This window comes from Danio rerio, chromosome 5, assembly GCF_049306965.1.
Source record: "Danio rerio strain Tuebingen ecotype United States chromosome 5, GRCz12tu, whole genome shotgun sequence".
Taxonomy (NCBI): Eukaryota; Metazoa; Chordata; class Actinopteri; order Cypriniformes; family Danionidae; genus Danio; species Danio rerio.
In genome coordinates, this window is record NC_133180.1 from 47,755,035 (window position 1) to 47,775,053 (window position 20,019).

Below are 20,019 nucleotides of genomic sequence, written 5' to 3' on the forward strand. Positions count from 1 at the left end.
ATGATTTGTTTACAGAAAGAACAAAAATAATAGTTTAGCCTTTAACAAGTCTAGTTACACAACACGTTTAAAACATAATTCAACACCCTGAAGCCATTGCCTACAACATAGATGTAACCATGAATTTACACAGTGCCTTTGTCAACATGAGGGCGATTACAAACATGCAAACATCCTGACAATATGCTCATGCCAGCAGTGTTGTAGACATGATGAATAAGCACGTAAGTAAATGTCAAAGCAAACGCTGGAAAGATTTTCTCTCGGTGTGAAAACGCTGCCGCAGACATCAATTAATGCCTCCAACACTTGAGCCAATAGCAGCTGTCTAAGCTTACACAGGAATGTAAATAGAGCGCTGGCCTTTTAAATTTGACTGTGACAGATCATCAAGATCACTTGTCATACAGTCTGACATCCTTGTAGCTCTGCGACATGATGCGAGCTGCATGCTTTGTCAGTTTAAATAGTGAGAAATCCTGTCGTTAGTCAACTACACAATTCATTGATATTCTACACATTAGCTGCTACATGCACAGGAGACTTCGCTGTCCGGAAACATGCGGTCTGATAATGCAAGCAGAGAATACATGCAAATTCAGTCTGTTTGTAAAGATTTCTTGAAAAAAAAAGAAAAAAAAAGTAAATAACTGCAGAATATGGTTTGTGATGTAAGATGTCACCGAATCTACTGTTCTCCTGAATTTAATGTAGACGATTATTTTAAACAATGTATCTATCAAAGCATCTGGCCAGAGTATTACTTTACATTTTTGTATTTATACTTTTTTATTGTTTTCAACAAATTATTATGTTTTGTACTTGGGAGGATTGTACAGCTACAGTGTATTAAGTTAACCAAAGAAAACAGTACCTTTAAATCTGCTTGCAATAAGATTTCAAATGTTTCAGAACCCCTTTTATTTAATTTCTTATTTATTTATTCATTTATTCATTCATTCAGTCATTTATATTTATTTATTTGTTTATTTTTGTTTTTAGTTATTTATGTATTTATTTATATTTTTATTTAGATTTATTTGTTTATTTTTTATATTTATTAATTTCTTTATTCATTTATTTATTTTTCTATCTATCTATCTATCTATCTATCTATCTATCTATCTATCTATCTATCTATCTATCTATCTATCTATCTATCTATCTATCTATCTATCTATCTATCTATCTATCTATCTATCTATCTATCTTTTTATGCAAATGTGTGAACAATATATGAATATTAGTTTTACCAATTGAAATATAAATATTAATATTTTAGCAAAAATACAGATATTTTAATTAAAAATCTTTTATATATTACTATTAGATGTCTAAACTTTAAATGACACTATTTTATTTTATTTTATTTTATTTTATTTTATTTTATTTTATTTTATTTTATTTTGGGGCGGATTATTAACAAAGAGTTACATGTGTCCAGTGAGCATATAAAAACATGACTAAAAACCCTATTAAGACACATATGTTTAGCAAAAAAGTGAATATTGGTTGAAATATTAAAAATAAATATTAAAACAACGTCAGGGTGATGAGATCATTATGTTAATTCCAGTGTGGAGATTGGCAGTCTGTACCAGCCGGTACAAAGTGAAATCACTGAGTTTTCAGCACACCTGTTCATTAATTCATGACTAAGACTGGGTTCGAACCAATCAGTGCGCGTGTTGCCAACCGTAATTTAAACAAGTGGAAGAAGAATTGTCATCAGTGTTGCATTAAAGGGCACCTATGGTAAAAAATCTACTTTTCAAGCTGTTTGGACAGATCTGTGTGTTGGTATAGTGTATAGACCGTCATACTGGGGTGATATGAACACACCCAGTCCTTTTTTTTTCAATTTAACTACAAAAAAAAAGGGTCGGCCAATTGGAGCTGTTTTCAAATCGATCGCACCATACGACATACGCAAAGCAACCGGGAATAAAAGGTCTGTTCTGTTCGCAAGGTAGGATCAGCAATCATCATCAAATGTGATTAAGAGTAAGTTTCACATGTTTAAAGTGTTTTAAAACAGAGTATGTGTGTAATTAATTACAGCGTTTTACTTCAGCTTTACTTCATCAGCACAGCCGCGTGTCAGAACAATTATAAAAGAAGACGCTTCAATCCCGGTTTGTGGAAGTTAAATCAGGTTTATTTTGTACATTAGCATAACAGATATCCACACAGTACTTGAGGTTAGCCTTAACTAAGCTAAGCGCGCTCTGTCTGTCTGCCTGCCTGCCTGTGTGTGTGTGTGTGTGTGTGCGCGTTTACTTTGTAACAATATTGTGTGTGACTCATCAATGCAACTTCACAATACTGATTAGTAAAGGTTAGTTCTTACTGTAGTATCTCACAAACGCTACGTGAGACCTTCTTCCTTTAAGTCTGTCTGTTGTCTGACGCAGCTGAGGGAGGAGGCATGTAGAAATAGTGGGCGGGAAAGACTCGTCTTAAATGCGCAGTACGACAAAACCACCCCCTGCTGGAAATCAGTATAAAACAGCATCTTGTAAAAGGTATAATGAAAAATCTGATGGGTATTTTAATCTGAAACTTTATATACACATTCTAGAGACGCAAAAGACTTATATTAAATCTAAAAAAATGGGTAACCTAGGTGCCCTTTAATAAATGAACTGCAACGAAGGTTTAGCAACTGTGAAAATCAGCTGTATTGCACGTATAATGAAACTCCCCTTTCATGCAAACCCTTCCCTCTTTCGCCACTTGACACTCCCACCTAAACAAAGCTGGACCAACCCACTTCCCTGACTTTTTTCAAACTAGACGTGTGAAAACACCCTGCTGAGACAGAAGGGGTTTCATGGCTCTTTAAAAAAAGCAACCACATGATATGAGTTTTGATGTTTTAAAGTATCTGGGAGAGGCTGGACAAATATATTACTGACCAATCTTCACATTCTACTTGTACATCAACAAATGACGAAACAAAAGGTGGTCAGCATGTCAGTTGTTACATTGTTCCCCTTCGGTTGGGGAACTTCAGTGCCATGAATGGGAGGATTCGGATCAGAAGCCGCTTATCTGGAGAGTATTGAACGGGCCAATGAATGAAATTAATTGGCAGCGTAAGCTTGCGCAGGTGTGCGACATCTGCAATTATCTCAGCATATAAGCACACCTGAAGCCAACAGACGCCATCCTTTTCGCTTCAGATCCTTTCTGAGTGAGTCGATGAGGGTTCCTCTTGCTGATCAGCACTTCAGAGCGAACGAGTGTGTCTCCCGGTCCAGAGTGGGTCTTCGCGGTGGCAGACGGTCGAGCTGGGTTACTCCCTTGCCTGCGGTTCTTTGGGTCCGGTCCTCCAGAGCGGTGCGTATAGTTGCAACTTTCCTAAAAGAGCAACACAGTCGTGCAGCACGTCCTTTTCAGGATGGCGCTCCGACTGTGCGTTTCTGGATGCGGGGGTTTCCTGTCTCCGGATGATGGACACGATCACTGCATTGCATGTTTGGGGGTCCAGCATGTTAATGCGGTGCTCGCGGGCGGTTCATGTCGTCATTGCGATGCCATGACCGTTGCACAGCTAAGATCGCGGCTAACTTTCGCAAGAGAGCGAGCCACCCCAGTTGCCTCCTGTTCTAAAAAAGCAGCGGGCGCTCGGGCAGATCTGAGGGTTTCAGCGGGAGCTAATCCGCCGCCCACGGGCTCGCGGACCTCTCGCTCCTCACGGCGCTCCATCCAAGCTTCGGGTGGTGAGAGTGATCCGTCTAACCAGATGGTAGCTCTCACACTCGCTGACACCGGAGATCAGATGTCCTCCGCGGCATCGGAGGGTGGGCTTTCACTGTCCGACGAAGATCCGGACCCGCTCGCCCCCTCCGGGCAGGTGAGCGCTGTCAAATCGGATCCTGAAGCGGACATGTTAGCCGTGCTTTCCCGGGCTGCTTCGGCCGTGGGGTTGGAGATGGTTTATCCCCCAGCTCCGCGGCCGGACCGACTAGATGGGTGCTACGTAGAGGACCAGAAGGCGAAGCCTTCGAAGCCTCTCGTCCCCTTCTTCCCGGAAGTGCACAGTAGGCTCACGCAGTCCTGGAGGGCACCTTTCTCTGCCCGTGCTGCGAGTGCCTCCGCCCTCACCGCCCTTGACGGCGGAGCTGCCAGGGGGTATGAGGCGATCCCGTCAGTGGAGCGCGCTATCGCGGTCAATCTTTGTCCGCGCGGCGCCTCTACGTGGCGGGGTTTGCCCCGCCTCCCGTCCAAAGCCTGTAGGTTGTCTGCCTCCCTTGGAGCCAGAGCTTATAAGGCTGCGGGCCAGGCTGCTTCTGCTTTGCACGCGATGGCCACCTACCAGCGCTACCAAGCGCAGGCGCTGGCCGAGCTGCACGAGGGCGGGTCCAACCCAAGCTTATTACATGAGCTGCGCACCGCGACCGACTATGCTCTTCGGACTACTAAGTCCGCCGCGTGTGCGCTGGGGAGGACGATGTCCACACTTGTGGTTCAGGAACGCCACCTCTGGCTAAACCTGGCCGATATGCGCGACGTTGACAAAGTTCGCTTTCTTGACTCGCCCATATCCCAGGCTGGCCTGTTCGGCGACACCGTCGGTGAATTCACCCAGGAATTCAAGGCGGTGAAAGAGCAGTCGGATGCGATGGGCAATGTCATCTATCGGCGTGGCCGTAAGCCCGCTCCGCCCGCCGAGCCATCCACCTCCGCTGTTCCTCGCCGAGGGCGCCCGCCAACGAGTGCTGCCCCGCCCCCGCCTGCGCCTCCGGCCAAGCGGGCGCGGCGTTCACCTCGAAAGCAGGCAGCCCCTCCTGCCCAGGGCGCCGTTAAGTCCGGTAAACGGACCGCGAAGCGTCCCTGAGACAGGCCATCCGGAGAAGAGGAAACTTGCTCTTTCCCCGCTGGAGGGCGGGGCCCCGATAACAACGGTACTTTTCAGTGCCACCAAAACATCAGTAAAAGAGCACTTTTTCCCTTCCCCGGATGTGACTGCACGAGTTCTGCCAGTCCGGGACGCGCTGCCTTCCGGCTCGCAGACTCTACGTGCTTCGCCAGTGGCTCACGAGCGCTGGGGGGACGGTCTCCCTTCCCTCAGCCCTCCAGCCCCCTCTCCGGAGTCAGGGTGCGGAGCCAGAGCGAATCGCTCTCCTCCAGCTTTTCCGCGGGACCCTCGTGCTTCCCGGATCAGCACACCCACTCCGCGCTGCCCCACCGCTGGTACGTCAGCGATTGTAGCGATGACTCCATTAGCGAGGGCTCTGCCTGCCTGGTTAGCACGGGCCAGCCCCTCGCGGTGGCTCATACGCACAATCAGACTCGGTTACGCGATTCAGTTCGCGAAACGGCCCCCCAAGTTTACGGGCGTGTATTTCTCCAGGGTCAACCCCCTGTCCGCCCCTGTCTTGCGAGAGGAGATTGCTGCCCTCCTGGCGAAGGGTGCAATCGAGCCGGTTCCTCCAGCCGAGATGGAGAGTGGGTTTTACAGCCCATACTTCATCGTACCCAAAAAGAGCGGTGGGTCACGGCCAATCCTAGATCTGCGCGTTTTGAACCGCTGTCTGCACAAGCTGCCGTTCAGAATGCTCACGCAGAGGCGCATTCTCCAATGCGTTCGTCCTCGGGATTGGTTTGCAGCCATAGACCTGAAGGACGCGTATTTCCATGTCTCCATTCTTCCACGCCACCGCCAATTTCTGCGGTTTGCGTTCGAGGGTCGAGCGTGGCAGTACAAGGTCCTCCCCTTCGGGCTCTCTCTGTCTCCGCGGGTCTTCACCAAACTCGCGGAGGGTGCCCTAGCGCCCCTTCGGCTCGCGGGCATTCGCATACTCGGTTATCTCGACGACTGGCTGATTTTAGCCCACTCGCGGGAGCAATTGATTATGCACAGGGACGAGGTGCTTCGGCATCTCCGCCTACTGGGGCTTCAGGTCAACCGAGAAAAGAGCAAACTCGCCCCCGTGCAGAGGATTTCTTTTCTCGGGATGGAGCTGGACTCGATCACCATGGTAGCGCACCTCTCCGAGGAACGCGCTCGCCTGTTGCTGAACTGTCTGAGGGAGCTCGACAGCAAACTAGTGGTCCCACTGAAGTTCTTTCAGAGGCTCCTGGGGCATATGGCATCCGCAGCCGCCGTCACGCCGCTCGGGTTGCTCCATTTGAGACCACTTCAGCACTGGCTTCACGATCGGGTCCCCAGACGCGCATGGCACGCGGGCACACACCGGGTCTCGGTTACTGCGCTGTGTCGCCGCGCCCTCAGCCCTTGGAACGACCCCTCGTTCCTACAGGCCGGTGTGCCTCTAGGACAGGCGTCCAGCCATGTTGTTGTTTCAACAGACGCTTCCAACACGGGTTGGGGGGCCGTGTGTCGCGGGCATGCGGCTGCGGGCCTCTGGAAGGGTGCCCAGCTGCATTGGCATATCAATCGCCTAGAGCTGTTGGCAGTGTTCCTCGCTCTCCACCGCTTTTTACCGGTGCTGGAGCGGCAACACGTGCTGGTCAGGACGGACAGTACGGCGGCGGCGGCGTATATCAACCGCATGGGGGGTATGCGCTCTCGCCGCATGTCTCAGCTCGCCCGCCGTCTGCTCCTCTGGAGTCACCCGCGGCTGAAATCGCTGCGCGCCATTCACGTCCCAGGCACGCTCAATCGTGCAGCCGATGCGCTCTCACGACAGCTGTTACGCCCTGGAGAATGGAGACTCCACCCCGAGTCTGTTCAGCTGATATGGGCGCAATTCGGGGAGGCCCAGATCGATCTGTTTGCTTCCCCCGAGAACGCTCACTGCCAGTTGTTTTTTTCCCTGACCGAGGGCTCTCTCGGCACGGATGCACTGGCCCACAGCTGGCCTCGGGGCATGCGCAAGTATGCGTTTCCCCCAGTGAGCCTGCTCGCGCAGTTTCTGTGCAAGGTCAGGGAGGACGAGGAACAGGTTCTGCTAGTTGCGCCCCTTTAGCCCAACCGGACCTGGATATCAGAGCTCTCACTCCTCGCGACGGCCCTCCCCTGGCGGATCCCTTTGAGAGAGGACCTACTCTCTCAGGGACAGGGCACCATCTGGCACCCTCGCCCCGATCTTTGGAACCTCCACGTGTGGTCCCTAGACGCGAGGAAGACTTAGGTAACCTACCGACTGCGGTGGTTAATACCATCACTCAGGCTAGAGCCCCCTCCACGAGGCGCGCCTACGCCCTGAAGTGGAGTCTATTCACTGAATGGTGCGTCTCTCGCAGAGAAGACCCCCGAAATTGCCAGATTAGTGTTGTGCTCTCTTTCCTTCAAGAGAAGTTGGACAGCAGGCTGTCGCCCTCCACTCTCAAGGTTTACGTGGCCGCCATCTCCGCTTATCATAGCGCGGTAGCTGGCGGCACCGTGGGAAAGCATAACCTGGTCATCCAGTTCCTTAGGGGTGCTAGGCGAATTAATCCATCTCGCCCCCCTCTCATGCCCTCTTGGGATCTCGCCCTCGTTCTCACGAGTCTGCGATCCGATCCCTTTGAGCCACTCGAATCAGTATCTCTAAGATTTCTGTCCCTGAAGACAGCTCTGCTGGTTGCGTTGGCCTCCATCAAGAGGGTCGGGGACCTGGAGGCATTTTCGGTCAGTGACTCGTGCCTGGAATTCGGGCCGGATTACTCTCACGTTATCCTGAGACCCCGCCCCGGTTATGTGCCCAAGGTTCCTACCACCCCCTTTAGAGATCAGGTAGTGAACCTGCAAGCGCTGCCCCCGGAGGAGGCAGACCCAGCCCTTTCTTTACTTTGTCCAGTTCGCGCTCTGCGCATTTATGTGGACCGTACTCAGAATTTTAGATCATCTGAGCAGCTCTTTGTCTGTTATGGCGGTCGGCAGCAGGGAAGTGCCGTATCGAAACAAAGATTATCCCACTGGATTGTGGATGCCATTTCACTCGCTTATTCGAGTCGAGGTCAGCCGTGTCCCCCGGGAGTACGTGCACACTCCACTCGGAGCGTTGCATCCTCTTGGGCGCGTGCACGCGGCGCCTCTCTAACAGACATCTGTAGAGCTGCGGGCTGGGCGACACCCAACACATTTGCAAGGTTTTACAATCTGCGAGTGGAGCCGGTTTCCTCAAGGGTATTAGGTAACCCTTTGGTGATTGAGGAGACAACTCGGTAGGGTGTTGAAACACGCTTGCTGCGCCATTCTCCCTAACACGGAGGTACGTGCGCCTTTTTTATCTGTCAGTAAAGTTCCCCGTCAGGTGAGCCCTGCAGATTCCTCCGTGGCCCCCAGCACTGACTCAGCGGAGGAGTCACTTGCTGGCCCACTACGTTGTAGGTCTGCCCGCTGGTCAGCCCGCGTTTTGGGTATAGGTGCCTGCTATGCGTGATCCCCACTAGGCGATCCCATATGCTTATTCCGCCACGGTTAAGTCCCCCCCCTGGGCGGACCCGTGTCTTCCCTCTCCGCTAACCACTCTTTGCTATGCGTACTCCCCCTTTTTAGGGCTAGTCCATAGGTAAATTCTGCCATCTATCCCCCCCTTGGGTAACGGATGGCCTCCGCAGCGTCCTCCCTATCGGGATTGCACGCTTCCCAACGTACTGTCGTATTTCCTAGAATTATCTAGATGCTCACGACTTCCCAAAAAATATATCTAAATCCGTAAAACTTCTGTTGAAGTAGGATAAATTAGGGCCAGGGACACGTTGGAGGACCGCGCCCCCCATGATGTGGGTGCGTCACGCTTGCTTGACTATCTCCTCATCGGGGGTGTTGGTAAGGTGCAGTCATTGTGGCGCTTTCCATATTCTCCCATTCATGGCACTGAAGTTCCCCAACCGAAGGGGAACGTTCGAGGTTACAGAAGTAACCCTTCGTTCCCCGAGGAGGGGAACGGAAGTGCCATATTCCGTCGCCATAATGACTGTCCCTTAGCTGTTTGAAAGTCTCTTCAGCTTAAAAGGATGGCGTCTGCTGGCTTCAGGTGTGCTTATATGCTGAGATAATTGCAGATGTCGCACACCTGCGCAAGCTTACGCTGCCAATTAATTTCATTCATTGGCCCGTTCAATACTCTCCAGATAAGCGGCTTCTGATCCGAATCCTCCCATTCATGGCACTTCCGTTCCCCTCCTCGGGGAACGAAGGGTTACTTCTGTAACCTCGAACGTTTCTTATGGCCATAAACAATACAGTACTATGATTGCATCAACAGTTTCTGTAACCTAAAAGCCACTTATTTTTAAATATGTATATTAAAATATACCAATTAAAGTCAGATGTATTACACCCCCCCCCACCCCCCACCCCCGTTGATTGTTCCTCCAAATTTTTTCTGTACATTTGTTTTGTGTTTATTTATTTGATTGTGTGCGACGAACAACCCTATATGTCCAAAAGAAAAAAAAAAGAAGAAGAAAAAAATGAGATATCCATGTGACATTAATTGTATGTGTGAACTTTGTATACATTTCCCACAGATAGGTTGCGGCTGAAAGGGCATCCACTGTGTAAAAATGTGCTGTATAAGTTGGCGGTTCATTCCACTGTGGCGACCATGGATTAATAAAGGAACTAAGCCGACAAGAAAATGAATGAATGAATGAATGAACTTTGTATACAGAAACAGTTTGTGGAAATTTCCGTGTGACCAAAAGTGCATTTTAAATATTAACATAGCGTCATGCAGAAAAATAAATAAATAAATGTTATGCCCACTAAGAAGAATGGAGATGCCACTTGCTGTCATGTCTATTAAAAGGCAAATCTATGGCAAAAAAAAAGTAGGGCCGACATGAACAAATGGAATATATTTGAATGAGAACAAAAATCAGGGAAAAATCCACCTAAAGAGGTGAGTGGAGAAACTGTATATGTGATGTGATCTCTCAGTCTCTAAATGCGCTAATGAGCGCTAGACAACACAGAAACGGTTAACCTATCAAAGCAAACCACATAGCACATTTAATAAAACTGTACAGATGCATATTTTCCGCCAGTCCTGTGTAAACATTTCGCCAAACAGAGTTTATTTTTTAGATCCATTTTCAGGTATATCGAGAGATGGTGTGAGATGGAGTGCGAGAACAGTTTCTATCTTCAAGTAAAAAGAAAATATTTAATATAATGTTTACAATACAAATGAAATAAAATCTTACCACTCAAAATTTGAAATATGAACTTAAACTGTTCTTCATCTCAAGGCATCATTTATTAAAGTATTTAAACATCCTCCAGTTTCTCTCCTTAACTATGAGTTTGAAGCTTGCCACATTTACATTATTGCTATTTTCCCTAATTTAATACAGTTCTTCTGTAAGACAATATCAGCATTTGGACCATACTTTCAATATCAACTCTGCTTGAAATGACACAATCTAATCCTGTTGAATATGTAATCAAATATATAAAATAACCCTGTTCCCAAGCAGGTTTGAGCTTGCAAGCCTGTTGCTATGACAACGACTCCTGGATGAGTTTCTGAAGAACAACATTATCCAGGATCATGTCAAGTCATCACTAATCAAATCCACTAATCAAATCCATACACACACACACACACACACACACACACACACACAGTTGTAGCCTTGGGGGGTTCAGGTAGTTTGAAAGAACCCACCCCCACCCTGGAAGAAGGTCCAGAATTTATCCCATACATGAGGTAATTTGTCCTATTTTGACTGCTATATCATAAATAGTGAAAATAACCCATTGAAAAAGCCCTTAAGACCAAGCGGAATCCTCTGTTGGCTGTTGCTCCGGTGTGACTTCAGCAAATCAGTTTTGGCCAGTGCTAACAAATATTTTTCATTAGTCCAACATCCAGCTGTGCAAGAAAACATACAAGCTGATACACAAGAGAAGTCATCTTTTGCTGCTTTATTGTTTTTAAATAGAGAAAACATTTTACAAGTAATTATTACTCTAAATCTTGGACCTTATTCTTTAAAAAAAAAAAAAAAAAAAAAAAAAAAGGCCAACAAAAAGGTGTGAAAATGGATTTAAATACTATTTTTACTTTCAACACATTTCTAAACATAATAGTTTTAATAACTCATTTCTAATAACTGATTTATTTTATCTTTACCATAATGACTGTAAATAATATTTTACTAGATATTTTTCGAGACACTTCTATACAGCTTAAAGTGACATTTAAAGTCTTAACTAGGTTAATTAAGTTAACTAGGCAGGTTAGGGGGATTAGGCAAGTTATTGTATAACAGTGGTTTGTTCTGTAGATTATTGAGAAAAAAATATAGCTTAAAAGGGCTAATAATTTTGTCCCTAAAATGGTTCATAAAAAATTCAATACTGCTTTTATTCTAGCCGAAATAAAACAAATAAGACTTTCTCCAGAAGAAAAAAAAAATATTATCAAACATACTGTTAAAATTCCTTTGCTTTGTTAAACATCATTTGGAAAAAAATTAAAAAAGAAGAAAAAAAAATTGAAGGGGGCTAATATTTCTGACTTCAACTGTATATAGAAATCGCCAAATTCTGGCTGAGGAAAATTTAATGAATTTTTTGAATGAATGTGAAGGAAAAAAATATATTTATTTATTTATTTATTTATTTATTTATTTATTTATTTATTTATTTTATTTTATTTTTTTCACATTTCTTTATTCCAAATCTATAGTAAATATTTTTTGGTACATCAAAAAGTGTGGTTATGATGACCATCCAACTAGTTAATCCAGCTAAAAATGGTGCTTAAAATATCATTCAAATTAGGTATATAAATCTCGTAATTAAATAGAAAATTAGGCATTTAACAGCAAAAGTAATTTTTTGGGAAAAAAGAACCAGTATTTTAAAGGAACAGTATCAGCAGATATTAATCAGACAGTCAACTAATAATCAAATGGACCATCAAAAAAGTGTTACAAAGGTTTTTTTTTTTTTTTTCTTTTTTTACCCAGATATTTAAAAAGTGAAACTGTGACACTTCTATCCAAGGTTATCATACCATCAGAAACTTATACCAGGCTATGCCCTGTGTGCAGTACGTAAGACACTACAGACATTTCAGTTCAAATCAAATGTCAAGAAGAGGCAATAACAACAACCACAACAACTGTTCTGTTGGCCTCATTGAACATGGACCTTCAGCAAGCACTGGGGTGGTTTGCTGCCAAGTTTGATGCTGGTGGGATGAGAAACAGCACCTTCAAGTCCGAGGCCATGGTGCGGATTGGTGCAGCGACAGCAGCATTGCAGTCAATGTATTGGTCCGTTGTGGTAAAGAATTGTTTGTTTTACCAGTCAATCTATGAACCTCTGATGAATAAAGGGACTAAGCTGAAAGAAAATTGAATGAATGAATGAATGAATGAATGAATGAATGAATGAATGAATGAATGAATGAATGAATGAATGAATGAATGAATGAATGAATGAATGAATGAATGATAAACTAATTACATTATTTTTATTAATTATTTACCAAACTTTTGCAGTAATATACTTTTTGTTTTAAGGCCAGTGTAGTTTCCATTTACTAAATATGTGCATTTGTGTCATATAATTGTTACTGTCAAAAAATAGTTCAATTTAAGTAAGTGTATTCCTAATATAAAAAGAGAGAGAGAGAGAGAGAGAGAGAGAGAGAGAGAGAGAGAGGAACCTTTAACTTTCCACATGCAAATGACTTGCAGTGTGCCAGCTTGCCACACATAATAAAGCAAAGGAGGTGGCAGTGATTCAACATGACAAAAAGGTGAAATGAATAGAGTGAGACTGTCAGTCAAACGACTGGAGGAATTTAGCGGCAATCGATTTTAGCAGTGTGGGAAGACGTGAGTGAAGGCTTTCTGACAGGGCTTTGGTCAAACTCATTCTAGGAAGGTTGTGACACATCTCCCAGCGCTTGCTTTGTAAGAATATTCTTACATTTTTTTTATTTTTTTTTTTTATAATATGACTGCCTGCATTTGTGCAGTTGTCGAGGCTGTCAATTGATGAAAACATTCAATTGGATTAATTAAATGATAACCTTGTTAATCAAATGGCTCACATTTAATTTAATTAAGTTCCATATTTTTAAAAAAAGAGTGCAAATGAAGATAATTCATACACTATATAATGTATATACACACACACACACACACACACACACCAAATCATAGCATTACATAGACAGATTTCTTTTCACACCTATTCTAGAAGATGATTAAAATTGCTGGTGGTTAAAGCAATAACTGTGAAAACTGAAGATGATAGAGGTGTTTGTCTCTGTTTAATAAATGTCTTGTGATATCTCAAATAACTCAGAGAAAACTAATATCCCTTTTGATGCATTGCGATAAGACATGTCTACTATGAACAAATGACACCCTCTCTCCATCTCTCTCTCTTTCTCTCTCGCTGTGTGTGTTATTCAGTCACACTCCATCTGCCTGCATCTTTCTCTTGGTCTCACTGGCCATTTATTCAGAAAACAGCAGCAGCAATATAAATGATTTACATAATACATCTAAAATGGTGATGAAAGGTGATGAAATACTGTTTCATCAAAGCGTTTGATCATACCTAAATCAAAGTGTTTGAGTCCTTTCATAAAGCTTATGTTAAAATATCAGCCTGGTGTATCAGTGTTGACTACTGAAGAGAGAAGGAAGGTTAAATGGCATTTGATTCCAGCTGCATAGTGTGAGGTGTGTGTGACAAATCGAGAGCCGTCTCATCCACTCAACTGTCTCCAAGTCATCGCCGTCTTTTCACCAGTGCCACTTTCTACACAATTCACACGATTTTATTTTCGGTTATGGAACAACACCTTCAACACTATTAAATGATAGGAGGTGCTGTTAAAAATATTATGAAATAGTTTACCATCTCTGGATTAAAAAAAATAATAATAATTATATCTACAGTACAAAAGCCAGAAAGAGCAGACTTTTAATTGAGTAATGGACATTATATCTGCTAATGGCAACTTAGTTAACGGTAACTTGCAAAGATAGTGTTTCTTTCCACTGATAAACTTCTGGTGAACAGTTAATGCAACTTTTTTTCCATTTTTATGATTTCTTTAACAGCGTCAATGTTGTAATGTAATTAAAATATAATCAGGTAAATAGAGGATTAGCAGGCTAGCGCAGAAGCTCCATTGAATATGCTGGGGTAAAATGAATGTTCATATTTTAAAGATATGAGTGGGAAAATGTCATTTAATGCAGTGCTTTTAGTACTTTCTCAGACCCAAATTTATATAAATTTTTAAAGAAATAAAACCTTAAACGCTTTGATTTTGTAACGGCATACAGATCACTGGCAGTGGTTGACCCAGGTTACTGACAAATTAAAAGTCCTTTTGCATATACCCTATTCATGTTCTAAATCAAGGGTGCCCAAACTTTTTTTATAAAGGGCCAAAAACCAAAATTGATTGAGGGCTGTGGGCCGTGGTTGAATATATCAAACCATATTACATTAAATTAGTGTAATTTCCTATAATATATTAGCTAATATTTAAAAAAAAAAAATTAAAAAACATTGCTTTAAAACATATTAATTGTGCAGTATCATTTTAACGTTTTATAATCATCTTTTTACAGTAAAAACATAAACAATCCCATTTATAACATGATGGAGATCAATGCGAAATGCACTAGTTGAGTTTGCACTATCTGTCAAGTGGCAGTATTTACATTTTAAAAATCTGATTCATATGAAACATTTCATGTAAGTTGACTTTTTTGTAGCTCCTCCATTAAACAAAGAAACAAAAAGTTGCGTAAAATTGGAAATGACAATATCTTTTCAAAGGCATTCGTCCCAACCAACTCCCTGTATCATTCATTCAATAAATAAATAAATAAATAAATAAATAAATAAATAAATAAATCTGTACTACAGTTTCTTACAAATCTGCCCTGTTTGGTCCCATTTCTCCCATTTCATGTAAGTTTTGAACTGTCACACAAACTATGGTGGCCATCAGACAAGCAGTCAGAGACCCATGAAAACACTATTTAGGTCCTCTTCCAAACTCGGGTTCAGTTCAACTGAAATATGAATGCAACTTGGACCAAAGACATCTACACAAACCAAAAACAGGACACTGTGTCATGTTTTCTCTTCATATTTATGATATGACCCATTACAAATGAAGATTCCAATGTCAGAAACATCTGATATCAGTGTCCTAGCAGTTATTCTTCAGTTATGTGTGTGATGAAGGAACATCTGGCACAGTTTTGACTCCATTTGAAGCATTATCAGGACTTTATATGTTTTCCGATAAAAATAGTATCACGTGCACATTGTTTTGGATGTTTGGTAAATGTTGCAAAATCAAACGTGTGTGTGTGTGTGTGTGTGTATGCATGCATTCATTCACGCCTGCTTTTGTATGCATTTGTGTGTCAACATTAAGCAAAATAACATTAATTCCAAATACATCATTTTCAGTTTGGCATGAAGCTAATGAAACAACGAATGCAAGCACATTCATAAACTTTCCAACACTCTACATTTTTCTAAGTTTCTGAAACCTCACACGAAAACCTGGAACACTTGACATGTGTGTGTGTCTCTTTCACAGTGAGACATGACAGATAACTAGCTCACACAGCAGGGCTTCACGGTTGTCCTGAAAATGTATGGGTGTGAGATCAGTTACAGAACACGCTTGTCAAAATAAATGAAATGAGTGTGAACAGAATCCGATTAATGCCTAAAATACTTGACAGACTACCATATTCTGCTGCTCGGATTTTCTTCTTTTTTTGATATAGGCACATGTTTACATATTCATTCAAGAAAATATTCTAGAGGACTAAGAGATTTACTGATGTTTCTGAGTCGAAGTAATGAACATCAGGTTTGAAAAAAAAATAAACATCTCATCCGTTTTAATTATGTAACACTAGTTCTCCAATTTTCAAAATAGTTCATGTAGATTTTAATTCAATAGATCCCTCTCCAACGCCTGTCGCCACACCCACTGTGCCTGTCTCTATTCACGAAACAATGTGTCTTGTGTATGTGGACCCAACTGTCTGTTCTGCGCTGCTCTAGCATGCTTCTCCATGGACCCGGTGAAACAGATGCTCTGAACTGTCACAAAAACTCACTTAATATGAAGCCCTCTGGATGGACTGAGGGAGAAGAAATGGAACAGGGAAGGAAGAATCCTTAAAAAAACAAGAACTTGTACTTACTGTACTGGCAATTTCTTCCCATATATTCCCCCGGGCATTCACAGGAATAGTTCGCAACCAGATCTGTGCAGATCCCGCCGTTTCTGCAGGGGCTTCGTTCGCATTCATTAACATCTGTATGGAAAAAAAGGGAAATGGAATAATTTATATTAAACTTAAAAGGTAATTACTGGAACTTCTCACAATTAAATGCAGAGGTCATTTACTGGGTTTATAATGTTTGTTATTCAATACATGTTTTTTTTATTTCAGCTTAGAAGAACACCGCAGCCATGTAATCAAATTATTAAAAATGGTGAGTATTAACACCTTCTTACTAATATGTCCTTGATGAATAAAACACCTAAAAAAGAAAGCTTAATGAAGGTCATCAAATGGAAAGTGAAATGCTCACTTTTGCTCACTTTCACTCATCTGCACAGTATAAACAAGGGCGTAGGTTTGCACTTGACATTGGTGGGGACGGCTGAATCAAACAAGGGTATATATATATATATATATATATATATATATATATATATATATATATATATATATATATATATATATATATATATATATATATATATATATATATTATATTATATTCAGGCCCGTAGCCAGGATGGGATCTGGTGGTTCAAAAAAAAAAAAAAAAAAAAAAAAGTTAGATTGTTATTATTTTGGAATTTTTCCTATTATTCGAATAGCCAAACTCTGAAAAAATGTTCTGGCCAGTTTGTTATTATAGGCTTCAGTGTTTCATTTAAAACAAATTTTATAAGATTTCAAAAAAAAAAAATAAATAAAATTGATAGACGATAATAAATTTATATTTTTAAAAACAAGAATCTTTTCATATTTTTATTCAAAATTGTCATTATTTATAAAACTGCGATACAAAACTTACATTTTAAATGCACATTTTAAAAATAAACACCTAAAATATTAAAATAGTATGGTAAGCAATTTGACAAAATGGTTGAAAATATTTTTGGCGCATCAGAAAGTGTGGTTATTATAACCATCCGACAAGATAATACAGCAAAAAAAAAAAAAAAAAAGTTTTTAAATTGTTAATAATATAAATATGCAATATTTATACCTTATAATTAAATAGAAATCAGACAAATAACTGCAAAAAGCTTCAGTTTTTCAGAAAAACAATAGCCACCATTTCAATAAGCTGGCTACAAGCCTGCTAGTGTAATGTTAAAATAATGTTTATTAGCTGATAAAGAGGGAGTTTATTAATGGCTTCAGTTAATTTTAGCCATAGTGTAAATGAAACATGTCTCATATATCAGTATTATGCCTATATACAGGCTGCATTTTTTCCGACAAAATGTTTCAACTGAAATTTGACATGCTACTCTGAAAGATTAGGAGAACTGGCGGGAATCATATACTTCAGCTGTTTATTCTGCAGTTAGTTTTCAGGGCCTATTATTTACAGATTAGCCTATACTTAAGTTTGCTGTAATGTTAGACTATGCGTTAAAGTGGGGAGAAAACACAAGCATTAACGACATTATTATGATGGGCTCATTCAGTAGTGAACTTGTATTTATTTGACTTACACTTTCGTTGAAAAAAGCTACTTATGTCCACCTTTTTTACTGCCTTTTTTGCACACGTGTGTGTTTCACCCAACCGCAACTAACACACCTTATTCTCACATGGGAATAAAACACTCCATTGCATTTGGTGCTGCTTATCTGAAAGCAGCCACCGCCTCTCACATGATAGCAGGAAAAGGTACAGCCAATCACAAATTTCCATATGTGTTTTGGGGGTGGGAGGACTAAAAGAGAGAACGTGACTGAACCTTTTCCGCATGTCTGGGTTAATGTTGACAGCGTGTTTTTTTTTTTTTTTTTTTTTTTTTAAGTGGATTAAATTATTTTTAATAAACAATTAAATAATTAATAATAATGGGGGAAACCAGAGCACCGAGAGGAAACCCACGCCAGCATGGGGAGAAAATACAGACTCCACACAGAAATGTCAACTGACCCAGCCGGGGCTTGAACCAGCGACATTCTTGCTGTGAGGCAATCGTGCTACCCACTGCAACACCATGACGCAGTGACTAGGTTCCTAGTTTTGAACAATTATTTTTAATTTTTATTAGTATTTTTTTCCCGTTACATGCGATTTCTGAGAAATTACGTTGAAACTACATTGTAAAAAAAAGTTGACTCAACTCAAAATTGTAAAGGAACTTGCTGTAGAGCTCTTTTGAGTTGACTCAACTTAAATTGAGTCAAGTGCAGTACTTGGGTTGAAAGTTGATACAACTCAAAACAGCTCTGCTGCAAGTTACCTTACAATTTTAAATTGAGTCCATGTTTTATTATTATTTTTTACAGTGTATATGACGTGGATTTGGTAAATTATAATTATTAAGCGGATCTGTTTTTAGCTGTTAATAAAGCTAATAAAAATACACCTTATTATGTGAAAACATAAATTCACTTAATAATATAAACTCTTAATAATATAAAATAGCATGAGAGCCATTTCTCTTCATGTTGGACACTTCTTTGTCCATGACTTGTTGAACATTTTCAATAAATGGAGGGTCAAATCAAAGGACAACAAAACGAAATTTTAAAGTTACAGTTTTATAATTGGAGCTTCACTTACATGGTCTTGAACGAATGCTTTTAACTAATAATAAATAACAGTTTTCTGTGGAATTAAAATCAGCGTAAACTGTCACACCAGAAGATGTGGATTTCAGTGACGAAATGCATCTTGTTTCTATGTTTTTACAAAAATATAGATTGATGAAAAAAATGTACAATTTACTATATATATATATATATATATATATATATATATATATATATATATATATATATATATATATATATATATATATTGTAGACATTTGTTAAATTGATTTGAGGACTTTCTTTTAAATTTATAAGAATTGTAATTTATTGAACAATGCTTTAGGAGCATTTTTAATATGAATGCAATGTAAACAACTGTAATAAAGGAGATTTTATAACAAGAGGTCCAAGGAAGACGTACGGTATTTTAATTATGTCAGTGCTATTTATATTCATTTTTGTCATGTGTGACAGTGAAAAAGTAACATCATGTCAACATTCCATTTATTTATTCATAAATGCAAATAAATAAATAAATAAATAATTTAAATAAATAAATACATAGATAGATAAATAGATACATTATAAATATGTTACCTATTTAATACCATGACCGTTTATATCAAACAGATGTTGAAAGATGTTGTTGTGAAGAAATTAGATGTTCCGTAACATCTAATTTTTTACAAGGTGGGTTGTTAGCCCAAAACTCAATCCCCAATCTGGATGACCAGGACATACACACATACACTACAGACAATTTAGCTAACCCAATTCCCCTATAGCGCATGCATGTCTTTTGACTTGTGGGGAAAAGCACCCGGAGGAAACTCACGCGAACACTGGGAGAACATGCAAACTCCATACAGAAATGACAACTAACTTGTATTACTGTTCTTTGTGAGTATTTCCCCTTGAGGGACAATAAAGTATACAAACAAACATGCAAACAAACACGTTTTAATCCTACTCTATAAAACAGAAGTGGATTATGGGATTGGAAAATTCCCCAAGCTAGAATTGCTTAATTGTAAATTCCATACCTTTCTTCATATTGTACATTTCTATTCATAAAGTATACTTTAAAACAAGACCATTAGAGCAACCTAAGGTTAGAATCCACAATGGGAGTGTTCAAAAAAAAAAAAAAAAAAAAAATTGTACATTTATCTTCCTGTTAAGTGACACAATTTATACTTACAGAAAACACCTGCCAAGAAAATCCATATAAATGTAAATGTCAATGTAAATAAATGTAAAACACAACACAAGCTTTAAGTTTTGTTGAAAACAC

The 20,019-nt window shown here is 40.8% G+C and overlaps 1 protein-coding gene across 3 annotated transcripts in view; it reads right to left on the bottom strand.

The window, feature by feature from the left end:
* edil3a (EGF-like repeats and discoidin I-like domains 3a) overlaps positions 1–20,019 on the bottom strand; it is a 326,360-nt gene that overhangs the window by 130,905 nt on the left and 175,436 nt on the right. For all 3 annotated transcript variants that reach the window (XM_005165251.6, XM_005165250.6, XM_001332580.10), the window contains one exon: positions 16,126–16,239. In XM_005165251.6, the coding sequence (XP_005165308.1) occupies positions 16,126–16,239 (114 nt within the window). The remainder of the gene's footprint in view (positions 1–16,125; positions 16,240–20,019) is intronic.